The 18,913-nt window shown below is 40.1% G+C and overlaps 1 protein-coding gene across 4 annotated transcripts in view; it reads right to left on the reverse strand.

The window, feature by feature from the left end:
- LOC133612371 (cingulin-like protein 1) overlaps nucleotides 1–18,913 on the reverse strand; it is a 35,435-nt gene that overhangs the window by 14,441 nt on the left and 2,081 nt on the right. For 2 of the 4 annotated variants that reach the window (XM_061969727.2, XM_061969728.2), the window contains exons 2-13: nucleotides 14,107–14,985; nucleotides 13,955–14,046; nucleotides 7,896–8,001; nucleotides 7,722–7,817; nucleotides 7,500–7,648; nucleotides 5,667–5,808; nucleotides 5,391–5,603; nucleotides 5,123–5,329; nucleotides 1,783–1,887; nucleotides 1,542–1,694; nucleotides 1,303–1,473; nucleotides 905–1,057 (exon numbers count right to left, since the gene is read on the reverse strand). In XM_061969727.2, the coding sequence (XP_061825711.1) occupies nucleotides 905–1,057; nucleotides 1,303–1,473; nucleotides 1,542–1,694; nucleotides 1,783–1,887; nucleotides 5,123–5,329; nucleotides 5,391–5,603; nucleotides 5,667–5,808; nucleotides 7,500–7,648; nucleotides 7,722–7,817; nucleotides 7,896–8,001; nucleotides 13,955–14,046; nucleotides 14,107–14,958 (2,439 nt within the window). In that variant the 5' untranslated portion in view covers nucleotides 14,959–14,985. Of the gene's footprint in view, nucleotides 1–904; nucleotides 1,058–1,302; nucleotides 1,474–1,541; nucleotides 1,695–1,782; nucleotides 1,888–5,122; nucleotides 5,330–5,390; nucleotides 5,604–5,666; nucleotides 5,809–7,499; nucleotides 7,649–7,721; nucleotides 7,818–7,895; nucleotides 8,002–13,954; nucleotides 14,047–14,106; nucleotides 15,835–18,913 lie in introns of those variants that run through there. The other 2 variants (XM_061969725.2, XM_061969726.2) reach the window with 2 other exon arrangements.

The following is an 18,913-nucleotide window of genomic DNA, read 5'->3' on the forward strand; positions in this document are numbered from 1 at the left end:
TGTTGCATATTAAATATAAGCCTGGTTGTGTTGTGGCTAATAAGAGTATATATATGTCTTGTGTTTATTTACTGTTTTAGTCATTCCCAGCTGAATATCAGGTCCCACCCGCCTCTCACAGCATCTTCCCTATCTGAATCGCTCCCACTGCCCCTCTAGTCCTTCACTCTCACTTTCCTCATCCACAAATCTTTCATCCTCGCTCAAATTAATGGGGAAATCATCGCTTTCTCGGTCCGAATCGCTCTCGCTGCTGGTGGCCATGATTGTAAACAATGTGCAGATATGAGGAGCTCCACAACCTGTGACGTCACGCTACTCGTCTGCTACTTCCGGTACAGGCAAGGCTTTTTTATGAGCGACCAAAAGTTGCGAACTTTATCATCGATGTTCTCTACTAAATCCTTTCAGCAAAAATATGGCAATATCGCGAAATGATCAAGTATGACACATAGAATGGACCTGCTATCCCCGTTTAAATAAGAAAATCGCATTCCAGTAGGTCTTTAAAGCTTGCTGTAAGTCAAATGTCTGCCGCCAGTAAAATGTTGGTACTTAATATTTATTAAGATAAGCACATTGACCGAAAATAGGAAGAAACAAGTATCTTGTTAGTCAAAAAGTATTTTTTTTAACCTCAATTTCAATTATTTAATCTTGCTTAGAATTCAGTATTTGTTGTATAATTGTGCTTTTGACCATTTGACAATTGTAGAAATTCATGTATTAACTAAAAAATGCCTGGTGGGATACACTGTGGTCCTCTACCGCTGTGCATTAGCAAAAAGCAGAATTGCTGCTACAGCTCTTGAACTAAATCCAGGTTTCCATAAGTGCACATCATTTTTCATACTGATAGATATGATCTCCAATGATCTATTCTTATGTTCCACAATGTGCTTACCTCCAAAAGTTTGACGTGGCGCTCCCGCTCGTCCTCCGTGGTGGCGTTCCTCTCCTCTAGGTCCTCCACCTTCTGCTCCAGCTGCCGGGCCCTGCAATGGGCCTCCTGCTGCTCCCTGTGACACCGCTGCAGGTCCTCCTCCAGAGGAAGCAGCTGGGCACAGAATAAACACACAGATAAGGAAAAGCAGCGTGGGTTAGAAATGGGATCTTATAGAAGAAAAACAAGTAAAAGAAGAGATACAGATGTGAGTCCTTGTTCTTATTGTTCCTTCGCAAAGCTGAAGTTTTCATTGGCATCTAATAGTTTCTACAAAGTCCCTTTGGTCTATTTCATCGCACGAAGACATTCGAATCCACATTCTGATGAGTCAGCAAGATGATTGGAGAGAGCCACACCTCATCCTGAAGCTTTTTGGCTGCTAGTCGGGATTTCTCCAACTCGGCCCCCCTTTCCTGCAGCTGTCTGCGCAGATCGGCCAACTCCCTCTGACTCCTCTCTTTGGCCTCGTCGACCTGACTCTGAAGAACATCTGTAGACGCCTCGCAGTCCTCCATGATGCCAGTCATCTGATTTACAAGGAGAGATGTGAAACTCCCCTGACAAACTGTAGTCGGGGGGAGAGGGAGGTTCATACCTTCCTCTGAAGTTGCTCCACAGTCCTGTCCTGAAGCCTTCTTTCATCCTCCAGCTCACTTTTGCTCTTCCACAGCTCCTCAATTTGTTTCCGCTCCTCCCTGAGCTTCTCTTTCAAGTCCCGGTGCTCGTGGTTTAGTTTGGTCAGCTTACTCTGTCAGAAGAAAACAACAATTTTGGAATCCACTGAAGATATTTTCACAACTTGATTTCTTTTTTCTTTTTCTTTTTTTTTTTTTAACCTGCACTTCTTCCAGGCGGGTCAGCAGCAAGTGGTTGGACTGACACATTTCCTCTTCATTCCTCCTCACATCCTGCAACACTTCCTCCAACTGCTGCTTTTCCCTCTTTTGAGCAAACAAACAACAGGAAAAGCAGAGAATACATGACATCACTTTACACAGAACACTTTTCCGACAAGTTAAACAAAATACTCTCTTCACCTGCAATGAACGCTTGAGAGCAAAAAGGGCGTAAAAAATGTCCTCCAAATACAGTCAATGGTATAGTACACAAAAAAACTAAATTCTGATAAAATAGTCGCTACACTGCAAAAACTGAAATCTAAGTGAGATTAAATATCTCAAATAAGGGTGATATTTGCTTATTTCCTGTCCGATAAGATCATTCTTCTCATTAAGCAGATTTTATGTTAGAGTGTTTTACTTGTTTTAAGTGTTTCGGTCCTAAATGATCTCGGTAAGATATTACAGCTTGTTGCTGAGATTTTATGACCTATATTGAGTAAAACATGCTTGAAGCTAGAATATCAACTGTTGCAAAGCTGTGTCATCAACACTCACAAGTAGTGGCGCCGAAAAGGGGGGGTAAAGGAGACGGATTCTAGGGGCCCATGATGGAGGGGGGCCCAAAGAGGCCCCTAATGATGATGAAATTATAATACAGAAAAAATAATGACACTGTGTTGGGGGCCCTGTAAAGATTATTTTCATGGGGCCCAAAATCCCTAGCGGCGCCCCTGCTCACAAGTATAAAACTGCTATTTTAAAGTACCGGTAATAATTTCTTATTTCAAGCATGAAAAAAAAAAAGATGACTTTGACACAATTGTGTCTCATAATTAAAGCAGATGACAGTCAAATGGACTTTGCTGTTTTATTTTCAATGAAACAATAGAAAATACGTACTCATATAGTAGTGCAGTTTTTATTAGTGAGAATATACTTATTTTAAGGTATTTTTGGGTTCATTGAGGTTAGCTAATTGTACTTGTTTTGGAAAGTCTTGACAAGTCAAATTTTCTTGTTCTACTGGCAGATAATTTTGCTTAGTTCAAATAAAATACCCCTAATTTTTGTATTTTTTTCTTGTTTTTGAACACTGACTTTTTGTAGTGTATTGTTAGGTCAGATAATATTTTACATATTTTTTTCTCAATTTGGGACCATTCTCAAAGGATTTTAATTAGTGCTGTCAAATGATACATTTTTTAAATCAGATTAATCACACTTTTGAATTTGGATTAATCCATGGTGTGCCGTCAGGGCCAGCAAGGCCTTCTCTGCCGGACTAACATAACCAGAAATCATGACAATAATTAAATATAAAATTATTTTTTTTATTTACTTTCCCTAAATATCTAAAAGTATTCATATTCTCTTCATGTCATATTATGCTCCTTCCAGTGCTGTTGTTTTTAGTTTTAGTTTGTATCCAATCGGAATTCAGCTAGCTTATGTTGCCATGCTGTACCAAATGGCCTTTAGAATCAACAATGCACTGTAAGTGATCGGGGACATACAGGTGATAGACAGTTGCAATAGCCAATCCGATCACGAGTTGTTGTCAGTAAGGCCTTGTAGCTGACCTCACGTTGAAAGTGACATTTACACGTCCTGTGGTTGGATACTCATGGGGACTGTTAGCGGATATATTTGAGAACACAGAGTTTAGAGACAGTTGCGATAGCCAATCAGATCATAAGTTGTTGACAGTAGCCTATCTAAGTAGCCTGATGTTAACGAGACTGTGATTGGATACTCACTTGTCATTTCAAAGTGAGTATACATTCACAAGTTTCAATTTAGCAGGAAACAGGTAGTGTTGCGCCGGAAGGAGAACAAAACGTTGATTAGGTGGCAGATATATATTTGCAAGGCCATTTTCAAGAAGGATCTTTATAATACCGTATTTTTCGGACTATAAGTCGCAGTTTTTTTCATAGTTTGCGACTTACACTCAGGAGCGACTTATGTGTGAAATTATTAACACATTACCGCAAAATATCAAATAATATTATTTAGCTCATTCACGTAAGGGACTAGACGTATAAGATTTCATGGGATTTAGTGATTAGGAGTGACAGATTGTTTGGTAAACGTATAGCATGTTCTATATGTTATAGTTATTTGAATGACTCTTACCATACTATGTTACGTTAACATACCAGGCACGTTCTCAGTTGGTTATTTATGCCTCATATAACGTACACTTATTCAGCCTGTTGTTCACTATTCTTTATTTATTTTAAATTGCCTTTCAAATGTCTATTCTTGGTGTTGGGTTTTATCAAATAAATTTCCCCAAAAAATGCGACTTATACTCCAGTGCGACTTATATATGTTTTTTTCCTTCTTTATTATGCATTTTCGGCCAGTGCGACTTATACTCCGGAGCGACTTATACTCCGAAATATACGGTAATAATAATAATACATTTTACTTATATGGCGCCTTTCTGGGCACTCAAGGACACCGTACAAAATCAAAACAATAAAATCAATTGAATAAAAACAACAACAACAACAACAACGAAGATCGATAAGATTTACAATGAATAAGCTTTAAAGAGAAATTACATCTTGTGAGACCATGTCGGCCAACCTTAGAAGCTAGCTCAGCTGTTCCGGCGATGAAATAGTGTAGGCACGCCATTTCCACTCAAATAGGCCGACGACGTGGGGTACCACTGGCTTACACGGCGTTGAATAGGTCCTACTAATTGTGAGTTCAAATATTAAATTTTTCATGCAGCTGAGATAGGCTCCAGCATCCCCCGCGACCCCAAAAGGGACAAGCGGTAGGAAATGGATGGATGGATGGACTTTTAATATGTTTTTTGCAATTTTAATTTTGACAGTACCACATAAGATATGTTTTAATTGCTGATGCGTTTTAATAGATTTTTAAATGCGCCAGAAAATAACCCATTTTGTACACTGTTGATGTGATTCAATAACCAGTAGGGCGTAAATGTGTTCCTGTATAGTATTTCTCCAGCAATGGTCATGTGTTGAAATCAATTATGGTATTTTGAGAGGTAATTATTGAAGTCGGACACCACTGAAGGCCTAGGTGGGAAACGCACGGCCCGCCACTGGATTAATCACTAGAAACCTGAACAAATCGCATCTAAAAGATGTCACAAGCAAGTTTTGCTTCTCATTTGGCGCTTCAGGTTTTAGTGATGCCTCCACAGAAGTGTAAGAAAAGAGGCAAAAAGGAAAAATATGATGATGACCATATAACCAGAAATAGAACTTTAATGATGAAAAGATCCTCATAAAAAACAAAGTGACAAACCCATCAGGATAAAGGGACCTCCTCGGTGCAGGTAACTAACCTCCAGCTGCTTCACTCGCTGCTCCTGCAGTTTCTCTGAGGCTTTGGACTCCTGGACAGCTCGGCTCAGCTTTTCCACCTTGCTGCTCAGCTCCTGCACTTTTCCCTTCAGTTGATCTCTCTGCTGACTCAGCTCCTTCAGCTGCTCCTGTGCTGCAACGCCCTCCTCCAATGCCTCAACTTTCTCCTTGCCCAGCACGGTGTTGCTCTTAAGTAAAAGAAGATGGAAATAAATATTTCATAAAGAAGAAAGAACGGCTTGCTTTTACCTCTTTAACCATCTCTAAATCCCTCAAGAGATGGTCCAGCTCCACTTCATATTCTTCCTTAAGAGCAGCAATGTATTTGTCATGGGTCTCTACTTCATCTTTGATGGCATCTTTCAGGGCACTGAGGTCCTTCTCCTGCTGTTGGAGAACATCCTCATGCTCCTCCTTCACCAGCAGCATCTCCTGATAGTCTGCACGCAGCTGTGCCATATCCTAAAAGACAACACACATTCATGAGGAGACTCCTTGTCTGCTGACCTGTCACTCAGTCTTTACCTTCAGAAGGACTTCTTTGTCCACATGTATCAATTCTGCTTTCTTGGACTGGTCCAGTTCATCGTGCATCTCAGAGAGTTGCTGCTGGAGGTCCTTCATCTGCACCTTAGAATGTTCCCTCTCTACAATCATCTGAGCCAACCTAGGACATACATAATGTCACATGAACAGCGACATAATTGCAAACCCCAAAACCAGTGAAGTTGGCACGTTGTGTAAATCGCAAATAAAAACAGAATACAATGATTTGCAAATCCTTTTCAACTTATATTCAATTGAATAGACTGCAAAGACAAGATATTTATTAATGTTTGAACTGGTAAACTTTTTTATTTTTTGCAAATATTAGCTCATTTGGAATTTGATGCCTGCAACATGTTTCAAAAAAGCTGGCACAAGTGGCAAAAAAGACTGAGAAAGTTGAGGAATGCTCATCAAACACTTATTTGGAACATCCCACAGGTGAACAGGCTAATTGGGAACAGGTGGGTGCCATGATTGGCTATAAAAGCAGCTTCCATGAAATGCTCAGTCATTCACAAACAAGGATGGGGCGAGGGTCACCGCTTTGTGAAAAAATGCGTGAGCAAATTGTCCAACAGTTTAAGAACAACATTTCTCAACGAGGTATTGCACGGAATTTTGGTCCGTAATATCATCAAAAGGTTCAGAGAATCTGGAGAAATCACTGCATGTAAGCGATGATATTACACGTTCGTCGCTACATCTGTAAGTGCAAGTTAAAACTCTACTATGTAAAGCAACAGCCATTTATCAACAACACCCAGAAACGCCGCCGGCTTTGCTGGGCCCGAGCTCATCTAAGATGGACGGATGCAAAGTGGAAAAGCGTTCTGTGGTCTGACGAGTCCACATTTCAAATTGTTTTTGGAAACTGTGGACGTCGTGTCCTCCGGAACAAAGAGGAAAATAATAATCAAGATTGTTATAGGCGCAAAGTTCAAAAGCCAGCATCTGTGATGGTATGGGGGTGTATTAGTGCCCAAGGCATGGGTAATTTACACATCTGTGAAGGCACCAATAATGCTGAAAGGTACATACAGTTTTTGGAGCAACATATGTTGCTATCCAAGCAACTTTATCATAGACGCCCCTGCTTATCTCAGCAAGACAATGCCAAGCCACGTGTTACAACAACGTGGCTTCATAGTAAAAGAGTGTGGGTACTAGACTGGCCTGCCTGTAGTCCAGACCTGTCTCCCATTGAAAATGTGTGGGGCATGAAGCGTGAAATACCACAACGGAGACCCCAGAATGTTGAACAACTTAAGCTGTACATTAAGCAAGAATGGGAAAGAATTCCACCTGAGAAGCTTTAAAAATGTGTCTCCTCAGTTCCCAAACGTTTACTGAGTGTTGTTAAAAGGAAAGGCCATGTAACACAGTGGTAAAATGCCCCTGTGCCAACTTTTTTGCAATGTGTTGAACCATTAAATTCTAAGTTAATGATTATTTGCAAAAAAAATATGTTCCTCAGTTTGAACATTAAATATCTTGTCTTTGCAGTCTATTCAATTGAATATAAGTTGAAAAGGATTTGCAAATCATTGTATTCTGTTTTTATTTACGAATTACACAACCTGCCAACTTCACTGGTTTTGTGTTTTGTAGTTCCACATGGGGTTACACACATGTGTCAATTTAATCACATCATTACACATTACAGATATTGTGTTGTTTTGAATGTATTTACATCACAGAACTGCTGTATTATGATGATGCTATCATTGTGTAAAAAGTTTGATTTGGTGTTTAATTAAATGCATCCCCATTTTAATTGATAAGAAACCGAACAAGAAGTCATGTGCTCACTGGTCTTTGGTGGACTTCAGTAGCGCCTCAATTTCAGTCAGTTTCTTCCTAAGTTTGGAGAGCTCGGTCTGACTCTTAGCCAGTTCTTCCTGCAGCTTTGTCTTCTCCGTTCTGGCCTTCTCACAAGCTTTGGCCAGAGTTTTTTCATTCTGTGGGCATTTTGTCAAAAGGAGGATGTTATCGCTTCACGACGATCAAGTTGAAACCAAAGCTGCGACAAACCTTCATCTCTGTTTCCAGTTTTTGCTGCAGGTCACACACTTGTGACTCAAGCACTTCTCGTTTCTCCAGCAGTTGCTTCACCTCTTCTGCTTCATCCTACAGAGGTACAGTCAAACACGGTCAATTGAGTCAACGGTGAGTAACAACGCCGAATATTTCTCCTCTCAAACTCACTTTCACTTCCTCCTCCACATTCTCAGCAGTTTTCCACTTGAGTCTGTTGATCCTTTCAAGCAGCAGGTTGACTTTCCTCTTGGTGACCAATTCATCGTCAGTCGTCCTGAGGAGCAAGACTTTATAAATCACTTTTTATCTTTTCACTTTGACTGCGCAGGTAGAAATGTTGGCTGGGCTTCACTCAGCGTTGCCACACAGACAGACGCTGAGCACATAATGTCAAAATAGGCAGTGATGGATCATGGAGACATTCCAAGTCCAGGAGTAATATTATCAGTGGAAGCACGATCACACTCTGCATTCCTCACTTTGTGTGTCTAAGTGTGAGCAGCTGCACCAGTTATCGCACTACTTTACATGATAACTACCAAGTAGTAATAGTGTAAAAAAAAAAAAAGGACCATACCAGTACTTTATTTTAACCTTTGAGGACAAAGGCTGACTTTCTGTCCTTTCAGTACAATTTTGTTGTACTTTTGGCCATTTTTTGTTGTGTTACTCCATTATACATGATTTTTCCTATGAGGGTGTTTTCATGTTAATCTATTTTATATTTCAATGTCCAATTCTGATACACTGGCAGTTATTTAATAATCCCCAAAGCCAAACAAGACTATTTGGATGCATATTTTGTTACCCAAACAACAATACCAAACATTTAATGTTTTTTCATTTCGTTTGAACCCTTTGAAAGCTTTTTGATCAAATGATGTAACAGGTATCAATTAAGTTAAAGTTAAAGTCCCAACAATAGTTACACGCACACTAGGTGTGGTAAAATTATCTTCTGCATTTGACCCATCCTCATGTTCACCCCCTGGGAGGTGAGGGGAGCAGTGAGCAGCAGCGGTGGCCGCGCTCAAGAATCATTTGGCGATTTAACCCCCAATGCTGAGTGCCAAGCAGGGAGGCAATGGGTCCCATTTTTATAGTCTTTGGTATGACTCGGCCGGGGTTTGAACTCACGACCTTTCAGTCACAGGGCGGACGGACACTCTAACCCAGTGGTTCTTAACCTTGTTGGAGGTACCAAACCCCACCAGTTTCATATGCGTATTCACCGAACCCTTCTTTAGTGAAAAATTAAATGTTGTTTTTTTTCAAATTCAAGACAAAGTTATATGTTTTTGGTAACACTTTAGTATGGGGAACATATTCTAAGTAACAAAGACTTAATTTAGAGTTATTTGGTTAAGGTTAGGGTTATAATGATGCCATGCCGAATAAGGCATTAATAAGTACTTAATAATGACTAGTTAAGAGCCAATATGTTACTAATTTGCATGTTAATAAGCAACTAATTAATGGTGAATATGTTCCCCATACTAAAGTGTTACCATGTTTTTTTACTGGTGCACAAAATGAACCGTGCATGAACATCACCTTGTTCAAACAACAAAACCAACACAGTGCATAAACTCACAACAAATTACACACCTGCAAATCAGTGTGACTTCTGCTGTTGCCGTATCCGTAATATGGCGATAGGGAACATTTTTTATTTACACCATGAGTCGGGTGTGTCTTGACCTCCGCCGAACCCCTGAGCCCGACTCACCGAACCCCTAGGGTTCGATCGAACCCAGGTTAAGGACCACTGATATATATATATAAGAAATACTTGAATTTCAGTGAATTCTAGCAATAAATATACTCCTCCTCTCTTACCCCCGCCCCCTGACGCCGCCCACCTCAAGCCCCCCCCCAATCTCCCGAATTCGGAGGTCTCGAGGTTGGCAAGTATGGTGGCTTGATCACACCAAAGACGTTAGTTCAGTGGTTCTTAACCTTGTTGGACGTACCGAACCCCACCAGTTTCATATGCACATTCACCGAACCCTTCTTTAGTGAAAAATAAAATGTTTGTTTTTTTTCAAATTCAAGACAAAGTTATATGTTTTTGGTAACACTTTAGTATGGGGAACATATTCTAAGTAACAAAGACTTAATTTAGAGTTTTTTGGACACTAGGGGAACATATTCTAAGTAACAAAGACTTAATTTAGAGTTATTTGGTTAGGGTTAGAGTTATAATAAGGCCATGCCGAATAAGGCATTAATAAGTACTTACTAGTTAAGAGCCAATATGTTACTAATTTGCATGTTAATAAGCAACTAATTAATGGTGAATATGTACTAAAGTGTTACCATGTTTTTATACTGGTGCACAAAATGAACCGTGCATGAACATCACCTTGTTCAAACAACAAAACCAACACAGTGCATAAACTCACAACAAATTACACACCTGCAAATCAGTCATCTGTTGCCGTATCCGTAATACGCCGATAGGGAGAAGTTTTTATTTACACGATGAGTCGGGTGTGTTTTGACCTCCGCCGAACCCCTGAGGCCGACTCACCGAACCCTTAGGGTTCCATCAAACCCAGGTTAAGAACCACTGCTCTAACCACAAGGCCACTGAGCAGTTTACATTTGCATAGCATTACTCATTTAAACCAATGACATTATCTGATCAAAACCCTTCAAGTTAAATAATGAAAGACAACCATTTTTATTATCACGTTTGATATTTTGTTTAGGTCTGAAATGTATTGAAAAATTTAGGCGAAAAAAGAAAAAAAGAAAACATGTTTTTACACCCTTTGAAAACTGAAGGACTTGTATGTCCTGTTTGGCATTGAAGATAATTAAAACGTAACGTTAATATCAAGTTTGAATTCGGAACCAGCACTGAATACCGTATTTTTCGGACTATAAGTCGCAGTTTTTTTCATAGTTTGGCCAGGGGTGCGACTTATACTCAGGAGCGACTTGTGTGAAATTATTAACACGTTACCGTAAAATATCAAATAATATTATTTAGCTCATTCACGTAAGAGACTAGACGTATATGATTTCATGGGATTTAGCGATTAGGAGTGACAGATTGTTTGGTAAACGTATAGCATGTTCTATATGTTATAGTTATTTGAATGACTCTTACCATAATATGTTACGTTAACATACCAGGCACGTTCTCAGTTGGTTATTTATGCCTCATATAACGTACACTTATTCAGCCTGTTGTTCAATATTCTTTATTTATTTTAAATTGCCTTTCAAATGTCTATTCTTGGTGTTGGGTTTTATCAAATAAATTTCCCCCAAAAATGCGACTTATACTCCAGTGCGACTTATATATGTTTTTTTCCTTCTTTATTATGCAAATTTCGGCTGGTGCGACTTATACTCCGGAGCGACTTATACTCCGAAAAATACGGTACCGGTACTTAAAAAAATAGTAAAGGTCTACTACTATTTTTAACTTTTTAAGTGTCAGAACTACAAAGTCAGAATTATGTTGCCCAAAATCTGGCATTTAAACTGGTTAAAAGGGCTTTACTATATCCTACTGGGACCATAATGTTCTATGTGTCTATAGCTTTAATTCTAACATGTTTTTCCACATGTTTAAGAAGGGCTCATGTGCATTGTATCCACTTGTTATACTATGTAAATCTGCACTTATCCAACATAATAGCTGCCATGTATCACACACAGCAATGTAATATTACGAAGTGGGACAAGAGAGCAAGACTAACATAGCTGTGTGAGCTACGGTGCTAACAATACAGTCCCATCTAAGCAGCAACATCATGCTCGGTGATCCTAGTCACACAAAAAAAGATCAAACTTAAGCTTCCACGTCTCTAACTGACTGACAGAGAACCAGGCTTTATTTTCAAGATGTGTTGAGAGTGAAGTGAAGGAGATAATAGATTTTCCTCATGTTTGGTGCTCATAAACAGGCATTAGGAGCACATTTTACTGTCATATAATAATAAAAATGTCATTTTCTTATACTTGGGGACAGTAGAGGGCGTATATTTGAATGAGGAATTGCTAGATTTATGTAGCACTTTTCTGAGTATTTGTGGTCGCAACTAGTAGGTCGGTTTGAAATTGTTGGTCATAATTATGAACGCTTTGGGGATTTTGTTTTCTGAATTTTGTTTGTACAGTGTTATTTAATTTGCTTACGAGTGTTTTGGGGTCGCAGGAAGTGAGTGTGAAGAACAGTGACGACAAGAAGTGGATGATATTCTTAGTCTTAGTCTTATCCTTTATTTGGATCACAACAACCAAGAATACTCTTCATCTTTACAATTTGAATTGAATTTGAAAATATAGATTTTATTCTATTCATTGAGTTAAAAAAATGTATCATCAAAATCTTGACCGAGCGTGTCCCCGACTTGGCAAAGCAATTCGAGCATATCACTGCTCGTCTGCACCATACTGAAGCAGAATGAGTCTAACGTCAGCCAAGAATGTTAAAGGGGAACATTATCACAATTTCAGAATGGTTAAAACCTTATTTTATTTTTCGAAGTTTTTTTCAAAATTTTACCCATCACGCAATATCCCTAAAAAAAGCTTCAAAGTGCCTGATTTTAACCATCGTTATATACACCCGTCCATTTTCCTGTGATGTCACACAGTGATGCCGATACAAACAAACATGGCGGATAGAACAGGAAATTATAGCGACATTAGCTCGGATTCAGACTCGGATTTCAGCGGCTTAAGCGATTCAACAGATTACGCATGTATTGAAACGGATGGTTGTAGTGTGGAGGCAGGTAGCGAAAACGAAATTGAAGAAGAAACTGAAGCTATTGAGCCATATCGGTTTGAACCGTATGCAAGCGAAACCGACGAAAACGACACGACAGCCAGCGACACGGGAGAAAGCGAGGACGAATTCGGCGATCGCCTTCTAACCAACGATTGGTATGTGTTTGTTTGGCATTAAAGGAAACTAACAACGATGAACTAGGTTTACAGCATATGAAATACAACATGCACTTTGAGAGTGCAGACAGCCCATTTCAGGCGCGCTAAGAACATATATTTTTCCACGATTTCAGCACTCAGGTTAACCATACCTAAATAGACACAAAATACTGACATACCCTCATCCACTCTCTTTTCCTGAAAGCTGATCTGTCCAGTTTTGGAGTTGATGTCAGCATCTGCTTTGAGTGTCGCAGGATATCCACACATTCTTGCCATCTCTGTTGTAGCATAGCTTTCGTCGGTAAAGTGTGGGAACAAACGACTGACCATTTCGTCGGCTTTCCCCACAGCCTCGTATTGTGAACAAATTTCGTCCAATTTCTTGCCACTTTCGCATCTTTGGGCCACTGGTGCAACTTGAATCCGTCCCTGTTCGTGTTGTTACACCCTCCGACAACACACCGACGAAAGTGAGAAAATGGCGGATTGCTTCCCGATGTGACGTCACAAAGTGACGTCATCGCTCCGAGAGCGAATAATAGAAAGGCGTTTAATTTGCCAAAATTCACCCATTTAGAGTTCGGAAATCGGTTAAAAAAATATATGGTCTTTTTTCTGCAACATCAAGGTATATATTGACGCTTACATAAGTCTGGTGATAACGTTCCCCTTTAAAATGTTATCTTATCGACGGGTATTTATCCATGAAAATGTAGAGGAGCTGCTGATGGTGTGTTTGACAGAAAAGTAGCTGGAAGAACATATCAAGGTAAATGCTGTACAATATAATTACATTACATTATAAAACTACACTAGTTCTTAGTAGTATATTCTATTGTATTGTTTTTCATACGACATTTCTTATCTAAGTTTGTTTTTCCTTTTAAAAGACAATTTTTATAACTTGTAGCAAAAGACGATATATTTTGGCGAACTGCAAGTTATAAAAAACTCACTTTTGCTACAAGTTATAAAAACTCACCTTTGCTACAAGTTATAAAAAAACTAACCAACAAATAGTGCGGCCAACGTTAAAAACGGAACACGAAGGCTAACGCTAGTTGTCTGCGAGGGAAGGCGTAAGCGCAATAAAGTTGAACAATACTTGCACGTTATATGTTAAAATTGGGCGGGTTTGCGGGGGCAATCACCAATTGTCATTTCAATGGGAGATGTTGATTTGAGATACAAGTGTTTTGAGTTAGGAGCTCTGTCACAAAACCAAATAAGCTCATAAATTGAGGTACTTCTGTATTACCGGGAGTCTTCTTTCCTCAGCTTTCATTGACCTTTGTTTTGTTTGGCTCACTCACCCTTCCTTGAGGTAGGTGAAGAGCATCTGTTTCGCTGCGTCTTCATTTGGGTCGGCCAACACCTGCTGTCCTTTCAGAAGGTCAGGAGTGACCTGGTTAGAGAACATGCATAAATACAAACGATAACCGTGTCCTTGAGGACATCTCTTTACCTGAGTGTCTCTCTCCTCAGCTCCATGGTCAAGATGAGAGGATTCATTTCTCCTGTGTAGTAGTTTTGCCGCCATAACGCTGCCAGGATGCGCTTTGAGCGGCGCGCTGGGCTTGTTGTCTTCTCTCTTGGTGGTCTCTCCTCCCAGCAGTCGAGCCCGCGCTGACCCAGGAGGATAGATGCACCCAGCTGTGGTGACGGGTCCACTGCTGCCCCCCTTCAGAGAGGAGGCTCTGCTGGATGAGGAGGACGACGAGTCGGAAGCTCGCCCACTGTCCACGCTACGTGACCTCCGAGTGTCCTCGGGGTCTAGTCTGTTCCTCGGGCCGCCTCTTCCCCTCCGCTGGCTGCTGTTGAACTGGTTGATTAATTTGCCAACAGACATAAAGGGCTCAGAGTCCACTGCGTTCAGGGAACTGTGTTCATCTGAAGGAGGTGTGTTCTGGTCTTCTGATGGGCCTTCTGCTGGAATTGGCATCCTGGCTTTGGCCCGGTCCGCTGTTCTTCCAGGTTGAGGGTTCTGTGAAGGGTTGAGGGTATGAAGGCTGTTGCTTCGTGGGTCGTACGGTCTAAGGATCTCTGGATGTTTCTGGTAATGAAACTCTAAGGAGGAGCTTCTCTCATCCAGGGACCTCCTCACCATTCCTGGGTTGTACCCCTCTTGGTGAGTGATGACTGATATGTCTCTGTGGCTGCCTTGGCCCGCACTGTTTAAAACGACGAAGGGTTGCCCTTGAATGCCTTGAACCTGCACCCTGACTCCAAACAAGCTGTCATGGCTGCCTCTGGGGTTATGTGGGTCGACGTAACTCCTCTGTATCCTCATTTCCGGGGATCCGCCCAGTCTATCCATTGTGACGGCCGCATTAACTACACAGAGCTGCATGGACGGGGAAGTGACAATATTAAAACCCTGACGGAGGCTAAGCCGATCAGGTCGAGCTGAGGTGTTTACACAACATTGGAGTCTCAGAGGGACACAGTGACGCTTGACGATCTCCTCTCTTACGCTCAGCTGCGCTCGCATGAACATTACAATACACGGACAAACGCTTGATTTTGCTGTGCAATGCAAACAACTCCCTCAGTGTGTTAATGACACTGTTGTATTGTACTAACAACGCTGAGCCAACTGCATGACGACTGCGACTGGCTGAGGTCTGTCGGGTGTCGTCACTCACTTCACGGCATACAGAGGGGATAGTTGTCGATGGAGATGTTAACACAGAAGGCATTGTGCAACAGGCTATCATTATCATACTCCAGTTCATAGTAAATAAAGTCAGCAATGTATTAAAAGCATCTCTCATTGTGATGATGACAGTGGTATACACCACTGTAAACTAAAAGCACAATTTAATAGCGTATAACCCAGTGGTGTGCCGTCAGGGCCAGCAAGGCCTTCTCTGCTCTCCTAACATAACCAGAAATCATAATCATAATTAAAGACAAAAGTATTTTTTTATTTACTCTCCCTAAATATCTAAAAGTATTCATATTCTATTCATGTCATATTATGCTCCTTCCAGCGCTGTTGTTTTTAGTTTTGAGTTTTTATCCAATCAGAATTCAACTAGCTTATGTTGCCATGCTGTACGAATTCTGCCCAGGGCCTTCAGAATCAACAATGCAGGCATCCGTGCATTGATAGACAATTGCCATAGCCAACCTTTGTTGTCAGTAAGGCCTTCTAGAAGGCGTCCTGTGATTGGATACTCACCGGGACCGTTTGCGGATTAATTTGAGAACACAAAGAGTTGATAGACAGTTGCGATAGCCAATCAGATCACAAGTTGTTGACAGTAGCCTATCTAGGTAGACTGGTGTTAACGAGACTGTGATTGGATACTCATATGTATTATTCCTGCTAAGTTGCAACTTAGCAGGAAGCAGGAAGTGTTGACCCACAAAGAAGAACAAAACGTTGATTAGGTGGCAAAGATATATTTGCAAGGCCATTTTCAAGAAGGATATTTAAAGAGAAACTACATCTTGTGAGACGATGTCGGCGATGAAATGGAGAAATGCCTGCCATTTCCACTCAAATCGGCAAGGGGTACCACTGGCTTATACGGCAACAAATTGTTAGTTCAAATATTTTATTTCTTTATTTTTTCACGTTTAATATGTTTTTTGTCATTTTAATTTTGACAGTACCACATAAGATATGTTTTAATTGCTGATTTGGGTTTATTGATTTTTAAATGCGGCAGAAAATAACCCGTTTTGTACAATGCCCAGCAGTCCGTTAATGTGTTCCTGTATAGTATTTCTCCAGCAATGGTCATGTGGTGACATAAATGATCATTGAAGTTGGACATCACTGAAGGCCTAGGTGGGGAACGCACGGCCCGCCACTGGTATAACCCCAATATAATGCTAGGGATGGCCGTTATGGCCTAAAAATCTATTGTGATATATATTGCAGACTCCTGCTATATTATTTGGCATTTAAACGATAGTAATATCTCTCCAAAACGGGTTATAAAGGCTCCTAACTTGGCTATGCAGTATCTGCATAAGTCAAAAAAATTAGAAAATCAAACTGTTAAGGCATTGCGGAGATATTTATAAAATAATCCTGCCTTCCTTCATGCTTCCGACAAACTAACTGTTTAGAATTTGCTCCTTTTGTGACGTCAGAGGATTATCCATATATGGTAGAAATGTACCCAGACTGTTTGAGTGGGTCCATCACTATAGTCCGTGATGGAGTCAATAAGTTCCTTATTTTTCTCCATCCTCTATTTGTGGGGCAGACTGACTTGTACATGCACATGCATCCTCCACTGTTGCCATTTCTAATACAAAACGGCGTACAGTTTGAACTTATATCTGTCAGTAGACTCAATATGGAAGCGCTAAAAACTACGACAAAGCGCAGACGAAATGGAGGCACATAAATAAGACCGCCCCATAAAACGGCGCATCCTGAAGAGACGGTCAGAAAACAGTTTGAAACGGTCTGTAAGACATAATCTGTGCATTATTTTGTCCAAAGAACCACCATTACATGTTAAGTAGACCAAAAGGAATTGTTTTAAATGTAGAAAATAAATCATAATATGACCCCTTTAAATGATTTCCTACTATTGTCTCGGATTTAAATCATTTGGTTTCTGCCTTTAAAGCTCTCCTGTGTCCATGAACTTATTTCCTGAATTTGTATGCAGTAAAAAAAATTACAAAATATGTTTTCATTAAAAAAAAATATCGATATAACCACTGTCGAATGTACTAATACTGTACTTGGTACCGTTACTATCTATATTTGTATCAATCTACCCACCTCTGTTTGTATTAAAGAGCTCTAGTTTAGCGGTTAACGGTGTGTCGTGTAGCATATTTTGAATATTCCCTGTCCTCCAGTGATAATGTTACATGTAAGAAACATTGTTTATTTGCCACCATGGAAGCGCGGGGGGTGCTGGAGCCTACCTCAGCTGCATTCGGGCGGAAGGCAGTGCCTTGTCAAAAATAATTCAAAATAATAAGTCACACTCATAGGCACATTGGTACCAGAGTAATCATCCCCGCTTTTAGTTTGAAAACAAAAACAAAAACTTCCGGTGTGGTCAAATGAAAAAAGTAGGTGTGTAACAATTCATCTATATCAATCTATCCATTTACTGTATATTCCAAGGGAATAAGCGGTAGAAAATGGATGGATGGATGGGTTTGGTTCGGAAAGTTGGCCTTTTCGGAAGATAAATATCGATCTAATATTGTTTTAAAAGGCAATCAATCAATGTATACATTGGATTTAAGAAGGACAGACTTTAAAAGACGTTTTGCACTTTATACGTTATTTAAGTCTTTCTGCCCATCTGTGCCGTCATCGCCATCAGTCAACAAAACAGAATGGCGGATAGCTACGGTGGCCGAGAGAAGTTTCAACAAATGCAAACGCTACAAGACTATCATCAAACCACAACACTACAAACTTTCAGCTACAGCATGATTGCAAAAGCCACAACACAATAATAAGTTCCGGCGATAGACCAACTTCCTGACGTAGAAGGTTAAAAAGAGCGTATTGAACATAGTATATTAGTAGTATTGGAAAAGTTATTTATTACTGAAAAAGTGGTTACACTCTTCTTACTTTTCCAACTTTGTTCATTACACCATTTTCAACTTTCCGCCTCAGGAATTGGTCCGTTGCCAAAACGTGTCTGCTGACACTTCCATTGCGTCTTTATATTGTTGTGTTGTGGCTTAAAGTTGTGGTGTTTGTATTTGTTGTGACTTTGAGAGTAGTAACTGGTCAAACCACCAACACACATTTCTCAGTTAAACCTACTGTTCATTCAACCTGAAGAGATGTTGGATGTACTTTACATGCACTTTTCCACATTTTGTTATGTTACAACCTTATTCTAAAATGGAATAAATTCATTTTTGTAATCAGAATTCTACAGACCCCATAATGACAATGTAAAACTTGTTTTTTTTTTGCAAATGTATTAAAACTAAAACTAAATCACATGTACATACAGTAAGTACGTACAGCCTTTGCTCAATACTTTGTTAGTTCACTTTTGGCAGAAATTACAGCCGTGAGTCTTTTTTAACACGATGCCACAAGCTTGGCTCACCTAGGGTCTAATTCCAAAATGGAATAAATCATTTTTTGTCCTCAAAATTCTACACACAATACCCCGTAAGGACAATGTGAATAGTTTGGGATTTTTTTTACTTATTTTTTTGCTCAATACTTTGTTGATGCACCTTTGGCAAGCTTGGCACACCTATCTTTGGGCAGTTACACCCATTTCTCTTTGCAGCACCTCTCAAGCTTCATCAGG

This window comes from Nerophis lumbriciformis, linkage group LG10 (genome assembly GCF_033978685.3).
Source record: "Nerophis lumbriciformis linkage group LG10, RoL_Nlum_v2.1, whole genome shotgun sequence".
Classification (NCBI taxonomy): Eukaryota; Metazoa; Chordata; class Actinopteri; order Syngnathiformes; family Syngnathidae; genus Nerophis; species Nerophis lumbriciformis.